A 21,605-nucleotide genomic window follows, 5' to 3' on the forward strand; every position below is an offset into this window, starting at 1 on the left:
TAATTTGTTCACTTAAAGTGATAGACAATCAGCTATAACCCAGTTTAAGAGCAAACTGAAAGAGCATGGTGTGTCCTACCAGATGTGCGATTCTGATAAGAATGATCAACTGTTATGGAGAGCTGCATTACAGGTTTCATTTGCACTCGAATCTGTACTCCAGTTGAGCTCAAGATTTTGATGAAAAATGTAGAAGGTCTGAAGATGGTGATGCCATCTGAAGAGGAAATAAAGAAAAAAAAAAAAAGATGCATGCACCTGCAAATCTTTATGAAGCTGAGTAATCAGGAACTTCCGTTTACCAGTGCATCCAGTGTAACGCAAGAATTCCTGGGGAGTCCCAGACCTAGTATCGACCTAAGACAGATGACCTAACAATGAGCTGGGTAATGTTCTTTTCAGAGACAGAAGCAGAAATCCCTCTGTAAATAGATGTAGGCTTGTGTGAGGAAGATGTGAAGAAGGACATTTACCTTTGCTTACTGGCAGCTTGACAATGAAGTTGTTCATGTAGATATTTCCACAGGAACATATTTTTATAGTCTGCAGCAAAAAAGAAAAAAGAAAAAGCACACAGTAGTGAATGCATATGACATGAGACAGACAATAGCAAGCTGACAGGCTTCATTAAGCATTAAGAAGTAGCGTCTTCAATGTCTGGATGCCATACAGCAATGTACAGCAAATATCTAGGCAATAACAAGAGAAAATATGATTGAGTGCTTTCAGATACCTAAGAGGTTAGTTATCTTTTTGAGAACCACATGTGAGATGCAGCGTGTAGGTTTGGATCCATCTCATTGGAAATGCAACATACTCAAAATGAGAGCTGTCTGACTCAAACTCCCACAGTAGTCAATGGAGGGAGACAGGCCCCTCCAGAAGAACACCTTATACTCTAGGTGGGTTGACTTGAACTTTGGAGATCCCCATCTTCCTTTATTGACTATAGAAGGAGGTTAGGATGTTGGATCTCCTAATAAGGTTAGGACTGCACCAGTTGAATACCAGGTCAACAGAATGAATCTGTATAACTTCAGGAGTGCATAAATACCAGCCCTAACTCAGCATCCACTGAATTCAGTTTGAATCATGGCATAATCTTCAGTAGGAGAAGCCTCTGGCCTTCATTTGGAAAATTCTGCTACTTTGTTCATTGCATTAAGAAAAACCTCAGGACTCAGAACTGTTGTAAAAAGAAGGGGATGTTTTCTTGTAATCTCAATCTCTCAAAAAGACTCAAGTGAAAAAGTTTGAAGTCACGAAAAAGAGAGTCTACAAAGATAATTTTTAGCCGTCTACCTCTAAAGAAAATGGAAAAGCCAGAATCCAAAAGAACTGGGATAACTTTTGTAGAACAAAACCAATAAACACATGGACCACATCATCAACTGCAACAGACCAAAATGAGTCCACAGTGTTAGAGAAATCCCATCTTTGAACCTAAATGAAAGTGAAATATTATGTGTCACTTATTAAAGCAAGTTACTTACAGTTCTTCCTAGTGTGACTAATACATTCTTTAAGCAAGTCATTGTCTTTGACGTCCCACACTGGATGATCTCTCCAATCACCACAAATGTGTCATCAGTATTCTGAAAAGGCGTGAGAAAAGGAATGTGCAGACATTGTTAGCGTATTACTGGCAGGGAGCTAGAATTAAAAAAAGGTGTTTCTGAAAGGCTAAAATAGAATAATGAAATAACTGGGGCATTTAATCTCTAACTGCAAACTGCTATATTTCATTGCCAAAATCAATGATGCTCACTGACTTTCCCCTACAGTCTCTTTCCTTGCTATCAATCTGTGTGGCTCATGTATTTCCAGACAGTCATATGGAATTCAAACTTTTTGCAGGAATTTTTGCTCATCTACTTCCATTTGACAGTCATACATGAAGAAAGCTTCAGGAGAAGTGCTTAAATCTATACCAATGCATCTAATAAGAAAATTATTTCACTAAAAAAAAGATGTAAAACTATATTGAAGCTCTAAAACTTTGATGATAAGCATCAAGAAATTGACTTGCAATCCATTTCAAATGGGAAAATTTATGGTGTTTAAAACAGCACGCAAGTGAAGTGCTTTGCTGGATTGGTGCCATTTCATTAAATTAATTCATATAAAGCTCCAGCACAGTTTAGTGCCTCATGCTACTCAGGAGATTCAGGAGTGAAATGAGAGATTGCTCATACCTTGGCTAAAACATAATGGCAATTGCCGTGAAAATTAAATCTCTTATTATCGAATGTTGTTACATGGAATCCTCCATCTATATTGCAGCTTCCAGAACAGGGCAAAGATATACAGCTCCAGTGACCTCCTTTGCAAGTACTGTACAAAACCCAAAAAGGAGCAGTTAGAATAAACATAGCTTTAAAGGAGCACAGACGAGATAACATCTGTGCCTGAATCTGCACAGATGACACCCTCTTTGTCTTTTCAGCTTGTTTTTCAGCTGCTTAATAAATCCCTGTAGGTGGAAGACTTTTTATTAGGCCCTTAGAGTGTGAAGGTTGAATACCTCTCAATGAGTTACCTGCTTTGGGCTTTGAACTAGCTCCTTCAGAGAGACACTGAGTTGGTCAAGCAAGAAATGCTTTTCAGGGCCTAAATTGTTTACTTGACTTTTTAAAGAAAGAACGAACCTCTTCAGGCAGGATCTTGCAACATTTTATGCTACTGATGCAACTCTTCAGCAAGTGGCTGATGCAACATTACAGTAACTAATTGTGGAGGACCTGAGATAATGAGCAGTTAAAATTCTCAGAGCTGTGCACACAAGAGGAGAACAGTCCAGCCACACTAGCTCAGGCTTCATGAGGAGTAAGTGAGGATGTGGCTAGGTGGGAACCATCCAGAGCCCACCAAGTTCAGTTCCTCAAAATGTTGGGTTTTGAAAAGTATTTCCTCAAAAAACAGGAAATATTTGATCCACAGTTGTTTTTAGAACATCTGGCCTACCCCACCATGCACCACGGAGTATTTCATTCCTCCCTATAGTAAAGGTTAGGTCTATGGTCAGGAAACAATTCTGTGTCACAGGAACTCAAATAACACATATTACTGTTAGTTCACGAGATGGATATCACAGTAAGAAATAAAACTGTTTTGAGAAAAATATACCTGAGGTCTTACCACCTTTCACTAGTGAAGAGCGGAGATGGGTTCAAGCTACAGGATTTTTTTCTAAATCAAATAATTCTCAAGCATCAGGGCTTTTGAGATCCAGGCCTTGAAACAGCCTTTTGTAGATCCAGAGGTGGTTGGAAATGTAACTCAGTAACACCAGCAAAAGGTCTGACTCTTGCTGGCATTTCCAAGTAACGGTGGTAACAACATGAGGCTGAGGACTACCTCTATGTTTCCCTGTACTGCTGAAATTCAAACCCATTCTTTTTTAACATTTAAGATGAATGTTAGGGATAGGGAAAAAAAAAAAAAAGGGAGAAAAGAACAGAATGCAATTCATCAACACTCTGAAATAAGTGTCTCTGCCTTGTTAGTGCAATCAAGTTCACAACAGTACCAGTTTTGGCAGGGAGTGGAGTAAGTCCCTCCAGATGAGTAGACTTTGCCTTGAAACATACAGGGGCAGCTGTCTCTGGGGATGCATTTTTTGTCACCGAGGTCATCAAGGATAGTTCCTGTTCAGACACATTGGCTAGTTAATACTCCTTTCGTGAGTCTGGGAAACACTATCAAGGAAGATTAGAGTAAAGAAAAAAACTCTGGAGTATTCAGCGTTTCTGTAAATGAATGGGATATGTTTTAAGGAAAATACCACATGAGGCCCTTCCAGGTGTTAATGGATGGGAAACATTTCTTACTAGACCTTAAATGAAAGCAATGCAAAACCCAAAGGATATCTCTGCATGTTACTGGAATTTGTCACTGTCAGCCAGTGTATTATCGAGTGCCAGACTGCAAGTATGTGAGGCAGTTTCCATCCTTTTCTGATAGTGAATCTAACAGAAATCAGACCCTCATCTTAGTCTCTACTTTATGTGCAAACTTACACATGCATATACCTGGCAATGCATTTATATTACCTGTGACTTAAGCTACAACAAGATCTAGCCTTGTAACAGGGAGGCACCTCACCAGACATCGTCACCTGCGTTCCTACTGTCTAGAGAACACTTCTCCTTTTTCCACATCTGTACCATTTTTTTTCTGTCTAGTGTATAGAAATCTCCCCTCACCCCCCAACCCCACCCCAGTGTCAGGATCTTGCATCTTTAGAGATCTGGTTCTTCCCTGAAGAAACTTGTCAAATTATGCTAGAAGAAACAGTTTATTCAGTGGTGTTAGTGTAAAATGTTAAAGAAAAAAAAATGCCACTAACTGAAAGGAAGCAACCTCCCTCTTTGGCCTTTGATACATGTTACCCATTGGAAGAAGTGAATTGCCTTACCAGGAGGACAGAAACAGCCATCTGTACATGGGGCTTTACAAATCTTGCTCCTTTCTGGGTCAGTGCATGTGTCAGCACACGAGTTTCCGCATTCCATGTACTCCATGTTGTTTGGGCATTCCTGATCTGCAAGACCAAATTAAAATGGGGTATGTTAATGATGTATTTATAAGAGCTCTCAAATTATCGTATCGCTACCCAACTCCTTCTTCCTCCTGTCCCTCACATCTTGTTTGCAAAACTTTCTATCCAGAAGTGTCGTGTTTGTTTAACCCCTAAAGGAACTTTTTACGGTCACTTTTACTTCATCTTTGGAGAAAACTGTACCACTGGGAAATATGAGTTATTTCACATTATTTTACTAGCTCAAGGTTGGCTGAAGTCATGACACAAGCAAAGGACACTGGAAACATTCATGGAGTCATAATAGTTTATTTTTGCCTGAAGCGTCAGTCATTCTGGCATTAATTTTCTATCCCAATCCACACCAGCAGTTTGGGAGAACTACCTGTAGCCTTCCCCCTGGATTTACAGTGATTTTCTGCTCAGTATCTGTGACAACTGAGTATGAAAGCACAGGATAAGCTAAGAGCAAATACATTAGACTCCTCAGTGACTACTTCTGACTAGATGTCAACATTTGAAACAAGGCTATTTATGAGTTAACTGTGCACAGTAAAATAATAATAAAAAAAAGAACTGGACAAAACAAGCATAAGGAAGAGGAGGAATATAGTTCTAATTTAAGGAGCAAAATCCAGTTAAATTTGTAGAAGTTTTTCCATTAACAACATTTCTGTCAACATACTTCTACAGTTTGATTCACAGTATTTAACAGAGCTCCCAGCTTTGCTCTGCTGGGATCAGAATACATGCGTATATATCTAACCTGAAAGAAATCTCCAGAGCAGTAGTTACTTACAGCAAAGATCTTTGGTTCTCCATTCCCCAGGGTCTCCCTTCCTGAGGACACAGTCTCGAGAGTACTGGTTTAAAGTGCTGCATATGCAGCTGGAAACCAAATCAGAGTGGGAAGAATTAACTGCGCAGTGGCACATATCCTCAGCACAGGTCTCTACATAGTCATCAAATGCAACCACTTTGGGGCAGTTTCCAAAACGGGACATAAGTTTCTTGCATCTTTTTTTCTGTAAAAAAAAAAAAAAAAAAAAAAGAAAAGAAGGAAAAGAATAGCAATACTTGACATTTTACCAACTTTCAGATTTATGGATGTGCATGCCAGACGACACAATACTAGGATCACAGGATAATTCAGATTGGAAGGGACCTTGGGAGATTATACAGTCTAATTTTCTGTCATGAGGTTCTTTTGGTTGGACTGGAAGCTGTCTTTCAATTTTCCCACTATCTATTTCTTTAACACAGTAATAGGATATCCTTTCAGCTATAAGGTCAACATTTTGCTCAGATTCATGGGTAGACTCATGAAAAATTCAGTTCAATGCATGCTCGGCAATTAACACTTGTTTCAACACAGTCTCTCCAGAGCTATAGTTCAGGGGGGTTTATACTTATTGGCCACGCATACTTACATATTTACTGCATCTGTCATTTTCCCTCCTAGGATGTCTTCCAGTGTGGTCATCTGGACTCACATCAGCACACTTTTCTGATGGATCCTCTACTTTGTGGAAGTTCCCAAACTGCCTTGGATGCATTTTATACCCTGCAAAATCCCCAGATGCATCTGAGTAATTGCCTCCAATTCTTTAGATCAGTTAACGGGCTATAAAGACACACTTAATCTTTGGGTTCTGAGACAGTATGCTCTTCACCAAATGCCCAAATTTAACCACAGCATCCATGTTATAGAGCTTGACAGCCTGATACAACTTCTGTCAAGCTAGAGCCAGGAATCTGGCACACTTGTATCAAGGCCTGCTGTCAGCCTGCATATTTATAATCACATGAGACTCCTGACCTTTCTGTTGCACCTCATTGCTGCCGAAGACTTCTGTTCATTATGGGTGTATTTGATATTGCAGGGGTTTGTATTTGCGTGTGTAATGATCATACATTTTAGTTTGACTTCTACTGTCACAACTCGAAGTACAGCCTTAGTTGTATATGTTTGTAATCATTTGGAAATCTATTAGTTTTTACAGGCTAGAGAAGGTGGGAAGAGGGAGCAGGAGGAAGACAGGCACACAATACATGTATGTAATTTAACGCATTACCAGAAACTTGATCCTGGATGTGAGAGATCTTTCTGACAAAGCTTGAAATTTATATATTTTTATGAAGAGTACGCATAAATTGTCATTCTATGAGTTTTTAAATTTTTTTTTAAAGGTTTAATAGACAGATTTCTAACCAGATCTATTCTCCTATAGTGGCTCAGTCCCTTAACTAAGTGCAGGCCTGAGAGAATGACTTTCACAGAAGCGTTGTTTTCAGGTGCTTTACCACTAACTTTTCTGGCAACAGAAGTCCTTCTAAAGCCCTGAGCTCTTGGAGCCATGTGATTTGCCAAGGATCTCAATTGACATTAAAGGATATAAAGCATAAAGTTTCAAGAAGAGCTACTGCAGGCAGAAATGGGATTTTTCTTCCTGATAAATTTTTCCTCAAGAGAAAAGAGCCTGAAAGTAAGAAGAAATTTTGGACCTTTATATACAGTGGATCTTAGCCTGGGCAGGCAGGCTGACTGTTGCCTGCTCAGCCCAGGGAGATGGATGTGTTCAGAGCAGAAAAGAGGGACATGTGAGGCCACCTGGTCACTGGGTGTGGGAACCTGTTATCTGTGGAACCAGATGCATAAAAGAAGAGCCTGTTTTTCTTAGAGCAATGCTTCTCAGTAGGAAACTGTTTTTTCAGAAAAATTTGAGCTGGCTTTAGTTTTTACCTCTTGCATTTGTGAAATAAAGAGTGGAAACGTGACTAAATGCATCCAAAAATCTTAATATGAAATATAAAAATGAATCCCAAATCTACCACTACAAGTCGTATTTTTAATCAAATCTCAGGATTCTCAGGTAGATGACAACATTTTCCTGATGACTTAAGAAGTGCAGGTATTAGATGAACAGATGATGTTGTCACTTTGTCTCCAGTCCTGCAACTAATAACCCAAGATGCAGGTTTCTTTCACTCATATAACCTGCCGCAGGATTTTAGCCTCAGCTGTTCGCTATGTTGGCCTCTTTCCAGTTCAGTGCAATATCTAAAGGTGTCAGTGGATGGCACCACGGTTTCTGCAAAGATGCTCAGTGAAAGCTCTCTGGCTCAGTGATGATGCTTTCATGTCATTACAGAGGCAAAAATAATCACACTTGATGCCCAACTGTAAAATGATGAAAATGGAAGGACAGAAAATGCACTTGTGCCTCATTTGAAACTACAAGTTCCTTGAACTTTGCTAATATCAGTGGGAAATCTGGCAAAGTTGCTGAGTGATAGCCAGGCAATTAATTTGGGTCAAAGATGCCTGAAACTTGCAAGTTTGCTAACAGCAGAGGAACCCAAATTATCCCAGAATCTTTTAAAATAAATCTCCTGTATATAGAAATGTTCATGTATTTCAGAGTGCCTGTAAGGAATTCTGAAACCCTGCTTAGAGGAAACCAATATAAAGTTTCACGTCACATATTAGTTCTGTTCTATGTGGAATATGCGGTATTCATGGCCTACCATCCAAAATCAAATCATTCTTGTCACTGCCATCATAGTTTCCACATAGACCACATATTTTCTCTTTATATGTTTCTTCCAGGTCCAGCTACAAAACAAAAGCAAAGAGGAAACCCAGAGTTTAAAGGCTTTGCCCCCCATCAGCAGCATATATTACAGAGTGGTTCACAACAGAAAAGCACAGTAGCAGAAATCATAGAATCATAGAATCATAGAATCATAGAATCAGTGAGGTTGGAAGGGACCTTTAAGATCATCAAGTCCAACCATTAACCTACCCTGATAAAAACACCACCACTCCTAAACCATGTCCCTAAGCACCTCATCTACCCTTTTCTTAAACACCTCCAGGGATGGTGAATCCACCACCTCTCTGGGCAGCTTATTCCAATGTTTAATAACCCTTTCAGTGAAAAAATGCTTCCTAACATCTAATCTAAACCTGCCCTGACATAACTTGAACCCATTTCCTCTTGTCCTATCACTTGTCGCCAGGGAGAAGAGGTCAGCTCCCATCTCTCTAAAACCTCCTTTCAGGTAGTTGTGCTCATTACCAATTTGTAGCAGTCTCCTTTTCTGTTACAAATCTGCCATAAAATTTACCTGCAGACAGGCTGAATTTAAATGGGAAGATAATCTAGCAATTGTCATTCCTACCTACTAAACAGCTAACTGAAGCATGCTGAATACTGGACTAATCCTTGGACCAATGTTTCCCAGTATAGAGACACTGGTACATAAACATGTGGTATCTCTTGCAAGGTACCTCAGCTCCACTCCGGGCAGGTCAGATAACTGTGTTCTGATGCTGGATGCTGTGAAGAAGCAGCTTCTGGTCAGGTTTTAGCTGTCTCTAAGGCTCTTTCTAGTCCATAGGCTAAATGGAAGACTTCATAGCATTTCTAGGGGTGGGTCTGTCCAGAGTACCTTGTTCTGCCTGGATTCAGGGGCAATAGAGTCAAGCTAGCACGCTATTGCCTTGCTAGATAGAAGTATTGCACCTAATCACGCCTACATGCTTGGAGGGTACACCTGGCGTCACTCAGGTCCACAAAAAAAAGGCATTGCTTTTCATACAACTGTGTAACCCTAAAATTGGGTCCACTCTACAGGTGGTGCCTGTAATACGTCAGGTTAATAACAGCACAGAGGAAGGGGGGAAGCAAATACTTCATTAAATCAGAATTTGAATACCACTCGATTGCTTCCTGATTTTTTTTCTCTCTATTCACCTTCTATCCTCTCTCTGTCTCTGAACTGCAAAACATGACAAACAACTTTCATTTATTTAATCTCAGACCTGATTGTGGAGGATAAGTGTTCACACCCAAAAGCGTTAATAATACACTGTTGCAGAAGAGGATATTTTGGAGTGAATGTGTAAAGGGGAACTCCTGCATGGCAAGGCTTTGGAATGAGAGAGGCCGAGGTCCGAACTGGCCGCACAGATTCGTTTCCCAGACAAGATTTGTGTCAAGACAGAGGGTAACTAACAAGTCAGTGCTGGAGGGACTAGCTGTGCTGCTGCCACTGGCCCATGGAGGAAGCAGATATGTACAGAGCTGCTACCTCCAGGGTTAAGAGTGGCACCTTTTGTCATATAATATTAGCTAGGAATGCCTGGGAGTTGTGAATCCGTGCCCCTGCCCCATGAAATTATTACCTAGTTTGGTATGTCCCTGTTAGTTTATGGATATAGTGATACCTCTCCCCCACAATCTCTTATATCAACACGGTGCCTGCATCCAGCTCTGCTTTTCATCATTGATGAGGTTCACCAAGAGAAAAACAACTAACTGGCTGTTCATACTAGGAGAGTGTCAGCCCAGTTCCACTTGAGTGTCAGGCCCAGCTTGGAAGTGACTTGGAAGTAAGCACAGGTGTCCTCAATCAGGATGCTCTTCAAGCTGAAAGGCATAGGGATCCTGGAAATTGGAGGGAACAAAACAGATTGCATTGAAAAAAAAGACTCATCAAATACTCTCAGAGATATAGGAAGAAAAACTAGAGTCAAAAGGAGCTAAATAGGCCATGGGGACATTCTTTTCATCCACAAAATGCATTAAATTACATCACCTTGTCCAGTGATCTTAGGTACGTGACCTTTTCCCAATCTTAATCCACAACACAATGTATTTTGGTCATGAATGTGTCAATACGGCATTAGCCACTTGACTGATATGGATGAAGCTCTGTTTGTTTACACATCCTGAAGACCTAACCCAAAAGGTTATAAGGAGCAAGATCACAATACTGAGAAAATAGTCCTCCACATGAGGATACTGCTGGTTCTCATCATCCTTCCAAGCTAACCTTGACATCTGGGATTCGCAGAGGTATGAAAAGAGGTCTGTTCTGTTACTCATGTACTGACGTCACTCAGACCTACATTACTTTTTCATCTCACCAAGACAATTACTGTTCATTTTTTCAGAGCCTGAAAAACTTAGAAAATCAGAAAACGGCTAAAATATATGAGATTTCTTGCCCCTTTGATTTAGAAGATACATCTGGGCTTTGCTAACTATAATTACAAGTGAGTGATGCTATTCTATATTTGGTTGCTTCTAGAAGGCTGTCAAGAGAAGACAGCCCATATGCTTGCAATTTTCTCTCCAACAAGATTGTGAGTTTTTCCCAGAGTCAAAGCTTGCCTTGGGCCTTCATACCTATATGCTGGGGGCAGGTCACCGTACTTCTCATGAGGGCTGCACTTAAAATTATGCCCAACTTTCATCTACAGTTGCATATGACTTTACTTTTACTCTTCTGTTTGCAGTTTGCTTTCTGGTTCATTTCAGATTGGAATTAAAGGCGTGGATTTTGACCTCTGAACCTTCTGTCTTTTGTGCAAGAAGACCCCAAGGAAAGCTGTGATCTGCAAAGCAGTGCAATTTTCTAGAGTAATCTTTCTGGAAACAGAAAACTTTTTCTAAAGGACCATCTGTTCCTGAACAGCAGCATGAACAGTAGGGTTAGTACCACAGAAATAACGTTTTGCAAAAAAAAATATAAAGTTTCTACAAAATCAAAACCTTCTATACATAACGTGTTGATTTTATCTCCTTCCCTCCACCCCTCCCTCCCAAATCAAAGCAACATTAAGGAAACCTACACCTTCTGGTTTTATAACATACACATTGCCTTTTGCTTAACATGTTGGTGTTGATCCCTGGGAGATGTAGTTTACATGCTTCTTGCCTCTTCCACCACTATAGGTGGGGTCTCCGTGACATCCAGTTCAAAGTGCTATGAAGATACGGTACACAACCATTTGCACCTCTAGAGAATAGGACAACTTTCTAGACAGACCACCTGTTGCTAATACATAGCAATAACACTGCTGCACAAGGAAACAACAGTATGGTCTTTACTCACTTGTTGCCGTTCACTGTGATGCCTGTCTCCTTCACCTCCAAGATCACTCCATCAATGGTGACAGTGAAGTAAATCAGGAAGCTATTCCTGTCACTGCGCCTGATTTGGATGTTAAAGTCCTGGTAGCTGTCATTGCAGTGCGAAGCGAAGACATATGTGCAGGTTCCGGGAAAAGTGAACTTAACATGGTCAAATGTATGAAAGTGGAAATTGCCCCAGGTGGCACATTCACTCCTACTAACAGTAGAGACCTGGACTAAAGAAAGAGTCATAGGAGGGGAGCTTAGAAATTCACCCCACATGAGGTGCTTTGTTTTTTTTTGGTTGTTGTTGTTGTTGTTGTTGAAAAACATTAAAGGAGAGATTTTCAAAGGCAAAAATGTTAACCCCTGGAAGATACTATCTTGTGGGAAGAAGTTTCATCTCACTGAACCTTTGAAGTCCATGCCAAAGATGTGTTGTGAATACATGAGCCCAGGCTCCTTTGAAGTTAACAATGAGAAGCAGAAGTTCAGCTTCCCTACCTTACATATCTACCTAGGAAGAAGATGCTCCAAGACTGCATGTTTCTTTCCATTGTTTTTAAAGGTTGCTGAGCATGCCAATGTAGATGGCACCCCTCAGCATTTACACTGTAGATACAGTTACACTGTAGATACCTAAAGTGAAGTGAGGGGAATCTCACCCTGGCTGCTTAAATCTCATTTCTACTTTTGAAATCCTGTTTCTTAACACAGGCAATACTTTGGTCCAAAGTCTTAAGTCAGGAGTTCTCACAGGTGGCATGACTCTACAGCAAAATGGTAGCTGCTGATCTCGGCAGTTGAGGCTGCCACCAGCTTCAGCAGTCGGCTCAGAGCTACTTGTTTCTCATCTCAACCAAAACTATGTCTTGGACCTCTGAGTTGTACCTCTATCAAAGGTACTGATACATACTTTCACTGCATATAAGACATCACTTCTGAAAGTAGTTTTCATACCACTGAGCTGCACAAAGCCAATGTGAATCACCTTGAATAAGATATGCTTATTACAAAATGCTTTTAACACCTCTTCTAGACCCATCTGAAAGAATGACAAATGAAAATGGACAATTTTTTTTGGTGTGGTTTATGTAGCACATTTAGGAAAATCAACATAGCAACATCCATCACAGTTCAAATCAAAATCAGTCATTAAGGTATTCAATGCACTCTAAAATACTATTAAATATTCCTACCAAAGAACCAGCAGGGGAAAAATGAAAAATGCAGGTCTTGATGATAGAAATGTGCAACACAAACTCAAGTGCCAAAAAGTCCTTACAGAAACAGCTTTTTAAAGGGACTGTAATTTGCCACAGACATTCACAGCACTGGAGTGGGGTAATTTATTTAGCACTTTACACAATAAGGAGGGGAAATGAGAAAGTTTGGCTATTCTTGGAAGTGGAGTTGCCAGAATAACTAAGACAGCAATAACTGTCACACCAATTGTTTGTGTATTAAACAACTTGGAAAAGTGTAAGACGCTCAAAACCAAACCTGGAAGTAACAGTGCAGCAGACCACAAAAAAATGTGACTGCTCCTAATGCAGTATTTCATACTGATCAATCAAGCCTAGCAGGCATTATGGTTACATACTTCTTTTATAAAAAATATATGTGAAATGTGTTGAAAAGGGTGTCACCATTTTTTTTTATGATGCATCCAGAGGGTGTCCTCTTTAAGATTAGTCACTTAGGACATAAAGCAGTTGATAAACTACCTAGTAGTGAAAGAAAAAAAAAAAGTAAAATACTTAAATGGTTGACATTAAGGATGAAAATGTACGATGTTAAACAGTATCTGGCACACCTACAGCTATATGTTGCACATTTTCATTTGACAACTCTATTTGTCACCTACATAGAGCAATATGTGAGCAAATAATCTGAGAATTAGATTTTTTTTTCTTACCTATCTGAACTGGTTCTTTGCCTTTGCAACAACTCCAAATTAGGCAGAAGATCCAAAATGACCTCCCCTTTTTTATTTCCATCTTGCCATGAAGCAGTAACTTGAAAATCCTTCCAGGGAAGTGTTTTTTTCTTGGCTTATAGGCAGATTTTTATAGTCCAGGAATCTGGCAAGAGAACAAAACATTGATGGCAGGGTCCCTGAAAGGTGGAGCTTCATTCGATTTTCTTTCAGTGGTTCATGTTTAGCACCCAGCAACCTCCTGCCTTTCAGACAAGACAGGTATCCAGTTCTCTCTTGCTTTATGTGGAGACAGCCAGCTGTCCTCTTCTTTTTCCCTTTTTTTTTTCCCCACCACCCACACCTACAGTGTTGCTTTTTCTTTGGCAAGAATAGTTTTTCTTTTTCATAACATCTGAGCAGTAACAAGCAATCATTGCCCCTTTTCAGAGCTTTTCTCTGGTTTGCACGTCAGCACAGTCCCCCACCTCAAGAAAAAGTATTTGTTGCCTCTCTTAGCTTGATGACAACTTGTAAATGTTAGAGCAAAAAATATTGTTAGGCCAAGCATAACGTATGGTTTATTTAGAGTAAAAACTTTTGGCAAGACAGCAATGTCCTTTAAGAAGTGTATCCAAAACATCTTACAAAAAAGACCAGAGATTTACTGCTTCAACAGACGAGGAATGACATTAGTCCACAAAGTGCAAACTTCTCACCTCTACTGCACAAATGGGATTTAATTGCACCAGTCAGACATGGGAAGTTAATTTATTCTTTATGCACACAGAGGTGGTGGTTTCTCCAAACAGCATAAGGCAGCCCAAGCCCCACCAAAATATAGACCACAATCCATTCCTTCACATCCTAAATTACGCTGCGGGAAAAGGGTCCCTTGGTGCTCTCGGAGTGCTTTAATACCCTATCACCTACCCATAGAAAAATCCAGCGGCCTCAGCCGTGAGCTGATCTATGTTTCACTGTAGGAGAGTTCTTAGATACCCAGCACAGATGTTTGATATCAGTAATTTTAGGGTCTCTTTTAGAGATTTACTTGCTCTGTTGGCACAAGCTGACCTGGCATTTCTTCACCTTATCTGTGCTGTGGGGGAACTGCTTTAGACACAGAGGAAGCCTCTCGCAGAGTCCCTGCAAATCAAACACGGGTAGCAGACATCCCTGCTCTTTCAACTGGCCCATGCCCCTTTGGGAATACACTAATGACAGAACGATTGCCAGTAGCAAGTGGGCACAAATACAGTTTAAAGTGGACTTAGGTTTCACCCTTGTTGCAAGTCCTCACGTTGAGTCTGTCCATGCACGTACTGGGAAATACGCATGCCCTTTTATCTGGCTGGCAGACAGTAAGCTGGTCCTTGAGAACTGCGTCTTGCTCACTGATTTACCAAACCTTCCAGCATTTACAAAGTTAACTGTCCTAAAGCTGGCCCACTGCTTCTTTCAGCTGCTCCCCCTACACAGTTATGAGCTGCTTACCAAGTGGCTTGCAACGCTGCAGGTGCAAAGGTCTGCCAGATGAAGATTTGCTGCTGTTATTGCTCTTTAGAAAATCCTGCACTAGCAGGCAAGAGCATTGTGCAGTACATGAAACATGAGTTCATGTTACCCCTTTCCCACTGTCCGTGCCCCATTAATTCCATTGTCAGTCGCACTTGAGGCAGGGCACTACTGGAAGGTAAAGTCTGTTCTTGAAGCCTTGCCATTTTGGCTGGAATACAGAACTGACAGGCTTTACGGCACCAGTGGTGAAAGTAATAGGTTTCAGCTGCTTTTCCTTTTAATCACAATGCATCTTCCCTGCTGATCTCCACCCAAATAGTTACAAAGTAAACCAGCAAAATATTTAGTAGATAAACCGAACCATGAGACTATGACATTGCAGATATGAGAATCATCTGAAATCGAATACAGTGCAATAGTAACACCCAAATTCAGCATGGTAACTTTCAGACTGAGTTCTTGTTCAGGCCACAGAACAATGTTAATGGCAGGTGTGGGGAAGGGCTGTGAAGCCCAGGAGAAAAAGCACATAGGTCAGTATACCACAGGCACTGACAAAGAGTTTAGTCGAGGGTAAAGATGGAAAGCTGAACCCTATTAAAACTAAAAACCCTATTAAAACTAAAAATCAAAGCTAGTGTCAAAATCCAAATGCAGAACTCTGCTGAGACAGTCAATCTTTTTTTTTAATTATGGTCCTCTTCCTTTCCCATTTCCACCCAGGCAATCGAGGCACCTGTTTCATTCATATTGGTATGAAAGCAGAAAGAAGAACAATATTCTAGGACTATGATTCCTTACCCTAGAAAAAAAGGCCTTTTTTTCCCAGTAGGCAGTGCAAAAGTAGCAGGAACCACATACAAACTACTTGCTAAAGATACCATTCAGGTTGTAGTAGTCCTTAGGTAGCAAAGACATGGTGAGGCTGTCCACTGCAACTCTCAGCCCTCTATCTTCTACATGTGGGGTGGTTCAGGGGCATGCCAGGGTGGGCAGGAGGGATGAGCTAAGGCATGATCTCCCCCCTGCAAGCCCCACTTAGCACTTAGGGGCCTGGGAAGAATGTGAACAGCATATGTTCAAACTGTGTCCAAGGAACTGACAGAATAAAAGAAATAATTCATTGAACCACCCTCCACTTATGCTCCACTCAGCAGAGAAAGTATTGTCAGTCACCTGGATCCTCCCCTGAGAAGAGCAAGAGTACATCTCTTGCTACTCTGAGAAACAGGAAACCCAGTCCTGTTGCTCTGTACCTAGCCATTTTCTTACCTCTGCTTGTCTGCTCTGTCATTTTTGCCATTCTTTTCCCATTTCTTGGGGAGCAGAGTTCCTGTCAGTGACTAACCAGACCTGCTGCTTCTGGCTTCTCCACAGACACTGCTGGCTAGACTCCTTAGAAATCACTCGATGCTTCAATCCCCTGCAGTGATTTCAGGGCTACTGACAGGGGAAGGATATTTGGATTCAAATGAAGTTTTTATATTCATGTGGCAACACTGAGGTTTCCAGAAGAAATACATGGTAGCTTTTCAGAAGGAAATTCAGACTGACAGGGAGCTTGTGAACATGTTGATCACTTACCACTGAATCATTGCTATTGCAGGCACGCAAGCTATGACAATTCCCCCTGCAGTGACATACTGGGATTAATAATTCTTCCCTTTATTGGGCCCTGCGGCTTAAGAGGCCTTCACTCTGCTGCAGCTGTACTAGCAAAAAGAACAATTCCTCTTGGCCCCTTTACAGCCCATTTCATGGATCATTTGCCATTAAAGGGTATGTGATTTTAGTAAATACAATAGGTAAATATTAACTCAGCTTCTTTATCACCACTGACTCACTGGAGATAAGCTGTCATGAAGCTAATGTAATACACCAGTGACTCACATCTCATATTTTTTGAAACAGACTTGGTAAAGAGGCACTCAAATTGGGGGCATCTGGTGGATTAATGCCATTCATAGCCAGCTACCGCACTGAAGCTTGGCAGTTGCATTTGTATCATACCCCACTGTCAAAAGGTGATCCCATATGTACTGTAAAACATGAAGGCTACCAAGACTTTTGTAACACACCACCCTGGGTCAATCCAAGCCCTGAAGGGGTTCAGCCTGGAAATCCGGTTCATTTCAGGCAAAGCTGGTACCGCTTCTTAAAATGTGAATTCACTATAAAATAGTATTTTACAAGTACTACCTAGATAATAACTCTAGACAAATACCGGGTACTTCATTAACAAGGTAATGTTAGCTTGGAAAACAATTAACTTGCAGTTGGTGTGAAGCCTTCTTGTGCTGATAATCCACATGATAAAAACATCTGAAGTGAATTTGGCAAAATATTTTGCATAATTGATGGCTACAACACTATTTTGCACATTCTAAGTTGCCAGAATTCAAGAACAACATGGATCATATTTTTATCCTTGGTATAATCCCATAGAATTTAGGAAATTCACATCAGAGATTTATTTGATCCATCAGGTTTGCATCCATCACACAGTCTGAAACAGCTGGCAGTAAGTATAAGGTGATCTGTAACAGGTGGAGAAAAAGCAGGGAATGGATCTCTGTCATTAATTGTCAATTAAAATACATGAAGAATGCCTTCAGTATTTACATTTTGATAGGAGATGGTTGGGTGTTTTCTTACATTTTTCCTTAGAATGAACATAAAGCTCTTTAACCTCCCATCTTACCATAGGGTTCCTTGACTTCTGAACTAATCAAGAGCATTAGTTACTTCTGTTTGCAAGGAATCAGTTTGGTTGCTCTTTTCTGTTTTGTTTTGGGTTGGTTTGGTTTGGTTTGGTTTTTTAAGAAGATGTAGATTTTTCAAAATCCACATAAAAGGAGTAATGACACAGGTGATTGGTGTTCATGCACACAGGTCTCATTGACCTATTGGCACTTCCTCACGTAACAAAGACTCCCTGCATAGAATCAGGAGGTTGGGTCCTTGAGCTTTTTCTACTTGAAAGATTTTTCTTTAAACAGCCTTCCTGGTGAAAAATATGGAGTAACAGAACAAAGGGAACCCAGGGCCCCATGTGGGGAAGGATATGAACTTTCTGCCTTAAGAATGATTGCTTTATGGGTTTCAGGCTAGAGCAGATTCCACCTCTTCATTAAAAAGCAATTTCTTATTTCATGTATGCCAAGACAACTCAGAAGAGGCCACTGCATACTTAATACTGAAGTTTGTATAACCCTGAAACTACATGAAATTACATACCTAGAAAGGCAGAGATGGGGCAGAGAATAGGTTGAGGTGAGAAGCTAAGGAAACTTGGCCTGTTTTTTTTTCCTAAATTGGACTCACACTATGTCCCTATTTAGGACATCATCTAAAATTCTGTCAGAGCATTTCTACTGGACTCATGAGATTGTGATCCTTCCAACATGAACCATGATATTTTGCAGTTAGCACCTAACTTCTCTATGTCATCCAAGTTTCGAGGCTTGCCTCGCCTTGAATGCTGTAGCCATTAAAACCAAAGTAGTTTTGTAGGTGGCTGAATACCAATTTTCTTTTAAATTCTATCTTAGGGTCCCTGTGCTTTTAAGGAGAAAAATGAACATACAGCTCCCATAGATGCTGCAAACAAAGTGCAAGAAGTGCTCAGCTACACTAGTCCAAATGGACAGGCTATTGAAATTTCACTGCTGTGTCAGGTCACAGGCACCGTGTAAAGCCGTGTTGCTTGATTACAGTTCCTGTTACCTTTTGTTACTGCTTAAAAGAGAGCTGCATGAAGCAAAGGTGCTCCTTCTCAACCCCAGCTCCGCCATACTCTACTAGATTTCTGCCAAATAGGGTAGTTGTAGGTATGTTGCTTCACTTAGTATTCGAGGTTTCTTCTCCACCTTGCTCCCCACATACATGCTAAACTTTGCACAGTTTGAAAATCCGTGATGCTTCTTTTATCATTAGGTCATATTGAGATTAACAGCCTTGGTATGGTCTGGCAGTATCTTCTATGTGCAAAGACCAGCATTTGTGTGACTAACTCAATTAGGCTTTCATAACTAGCCTTCTATTTAGCCTTCAAAGCAAACGAGAAGGTTTTCACCCGTCAAATATAGCATATAATATGACCAGGAACAAATTTCCAGAATGATTCTCCCAAGCCCCTCTTTGTAAGATTAATTGCTTGTCACCGGAAGATCTGTGATTTCCTGTAACTAAGGAAGCTCAATGGCAGTTGGGAGAACACATTTCTATGTCAAATGTGGAGAGGCATAACAAAAGCACAGAAAAAGGTAACATAAAGTGTTTCCTGTCTTTAAACCACGATGCAACAGGAAGACGTTCTGAGACGGAAGTTGTTGCACTGAAGCAATGTCAAAATACATTATGAGTTCTACTATGTTTGGTGAGTTTTCTCAAAGTCTTGAGGAAAAAAATACAGTGGTGTTTTCTACTGTTCTACAAGACAAGTTTGTGAAAGGAATTCAAGAATCTTGCATACCAATGCTGAAAAACTGGAACATTAAAGGAAGTTCAGTTTGAACATACCAGATTTTAAATGGGTGATGCTGAAAAAAACTTTACAGGATTTTCTACATAAGTGATAGGAATATGGCTTACGTGGCCTGGTTGGAAGTTAGTCTGGTATGTTGCCAGTTAAGAATACAGTTGTTTGTGGTAGTCTGAAAAGATTGAGTTAGTTTAGGAAAATTGGCCTAAGAAGAGGACTGCTTAATTCAAAGACCTTGTTCTGCCTTAAAATACCCCGACTCCTCAAAGCTTTTTCTGAGTAATGACATTTCAGAAAGTGTATATCCATGTTACAGTTATTTAAATGTATTTCAGTTTTTGTGGGACCTAAAGTTCACAAAAATCTTCTTTCCTGTGACCTTAGAGTTTGTCAGTCTATTTCTGCCTCTTTTCACAGTATCTGAATTTGCTTTGCTACACAAGTTCAAACAGTGTATAACAAGCACAGTAACTACATGATTATTTACTTAGGGCTTCGCCTTTGCTGAAGTCCTTTCATTAGGGCTTATGTGCAGAGTTGTATGTGCTTAGTTCAGTGAAACGTGGTTTAGCAAAGTACAGTCCAACAGTAAACATACTGAAAATTTTATCTTACCCTTCCTCTCCTACAGCACATAATGATAATGTCATAACACATAGTTACATCACTAAACAAGGTAGTTATTAGATCAAAAATCCCTACCTTGTATCATTTTGGGGAGGGTTCTTCTTGATTTGCATGTGGCTTTTTCCCCTCCTTCTGAATCCCATTTGCCACACCTCAGATAGTAGCAGTGATTTTTCCATATTGCTAACAAGCATTTTCCTTTCTGCCCCTGGTGTTTTCAAAACATTTGTCCAGTAATGGTTCATAGAACAATTGTGCTCACTTTATCAGCAAATCTCCTGAGAACTCTTTTTTAACTCCAGATGAATGTTGTCACTGTATTACTGTAGAGTCATATGAACAACACTGAGTTTCCACTGCACTTTCAGGAAATCAGGAAGAAATTTTCTGAGTTTCAAACTGCCTTGGAGAAGACTGGGAATTAAACCTATGTAATTCCACAGTTAAGATGCACGTCACAAACACCTTGCTTCTAGGGAAGCATGCAACCTACCCATAAGGAAGGTTCAGGGTGCATCTGAGGGAATACTTGTGTGTGTGTCCCCCCAAATGGACACATGCAATAAGACAATGAGCTTTTTATTTTTGCTTATTAGAGTGGCCAAAAGTGTCAAGAGCTGTGCTGGAGGCTCTCTGCTGCAGTGCTTTTTACTTTTTTGGCAACAGCACCCTCCCTGAGCTGCAGCCAACCCACTCAGGTTTGCTTCAGCATTTGGCAGTGGTCTCCTACAGCTAGCTCTGTCCTGTGAGACTGCGGCTGCCTGGGAAGGATTTGCTTGAGCTTCCAGCTGCCTTTGAAGACCCTGAACCTGAGGTGAGGACTCAAAATCACAGCCTCGGGGAACCAAGGCAATAATCATATGTTGTGGTTTAGGCCAAACTGGCCATTGGGCGAGCGACAGATGCTCCCTCTTACCCCTCTTCAAAGAGAGAGGCAGAGGAGGGAGAGAGATACTTACAAGTTCAGAAGGAACTAAACTACTTGAATTAAATATTAATAATAAACTAAAAAGAAAATAATGAAACATATACAAAACCATATCAAGCTCCCAGGATGACAATCACACCACCGGCTGGCACTGGGAAAGTCCCAGAATGTACTCAGTGACAGATGGAAACTGGATTCCAGATCTGGATTCAGGTTTGGGATCAAAGGCAGATGAACAGACAGAGTCCTCCTCAGACGCTGGCCATTGAAGAAAGAGGGCTGACCCTTTGAACCCTCAGCTTTTATATTGAGCATGATGCAGATGGGATGGAATACCCTGTTGGTCAGTTTTGTGTCACCTGTCCTATCCGCTCGTCCAGGCAAGTGGGACCCCTCTACACTTTTCTGCTTCCGACCCTCCAACGCTAACAAAGTTAGCTGGCCTCAGTTGTTTTAGTAATAAGTTGGCACCCAACTTGGGGCTCGAATCCCCGACCCTGAAATTAAGAGTCTCATGCTCCACAGGTAAATCCCAGCTTCAACCTGTACTTGGGAATTTCAGCCTGCCTGTATCTACCCTTTCTTCTCTTAGGGAAAGCAGCAATAAAGCCATGATTTGTTTTGTTTTTTGTTCACCAGAATGTCCAAGCAGGTTCAAGCAC

At 40.7% G+C, this 21,605-nt stretch overlaps 1 protein-coding gene across 1 annotated transcript in view; it reads right to left on the reverse strand.

Annotated features, from left to right (window-relative positions):
• Positions 1-13,466, reverse strand: part of LOC309673112 (mucin-5B) — a gene marked incomplete at both ends in the record, with an annotated part of 46,672 nt that extends 33,206 nt beyond the window's left edge. The window contains 12 exons of the mRNA XM_082484826.1: positions 80-217; positions 474-543; positions 1,494-1,595; positions 2,196-2,334; positions 3,530-3,647; positions 4,418-4,543; positions 5,340-5,565; positions 5,971-6,104; positions 8,069-8,156; positions 9,879-9,993; positions 11,447-11,702; positions 13,385-13,466. Coding sequence (XP_082340952.1) covers positions 80-217; positions 474-543; positions 1,494-1,595; positions 2,196-2,334; positions 3,530-3,647; positions 4,418-4,543; positions 5,340-5,565; positions 5,971-6,104; positions 8,069-8,156; positions 9,879-9,993; positions 11,447-11,702; positions 13,385-13,466 — 1,594 coding nt within the window. The remainder of the gene's footprint in view (positions 1-79; positions 218-473; positions 544-1,493; positions 1,596-2,195; positions 2,335-3,529; positions 3,648-4,417; positions 4,544-5,339; positions 5,566-5,970; positions 6,105-8,068; positions 8,157-9,878; positions 9,994-11,446; positions 11,703-13,384) is intronic.
• Between the last annotated feature and the right edge of the window lie 8,139 nt (positions 13,467-21,605).

The sequence above is a fragment of the Vanellus vanellus genome (assembly GCF_965231255.1).
Source record: "Vanellus vanellus genome assembly, chromosome: 6".
Classification (NCBI taxonomy): domain Eukaryota; kingdom Metazoa; phylum Chordata; class Aves; order Charadriiformes; family Charadriidae; genus Vanellus; species Vanellus vanellus.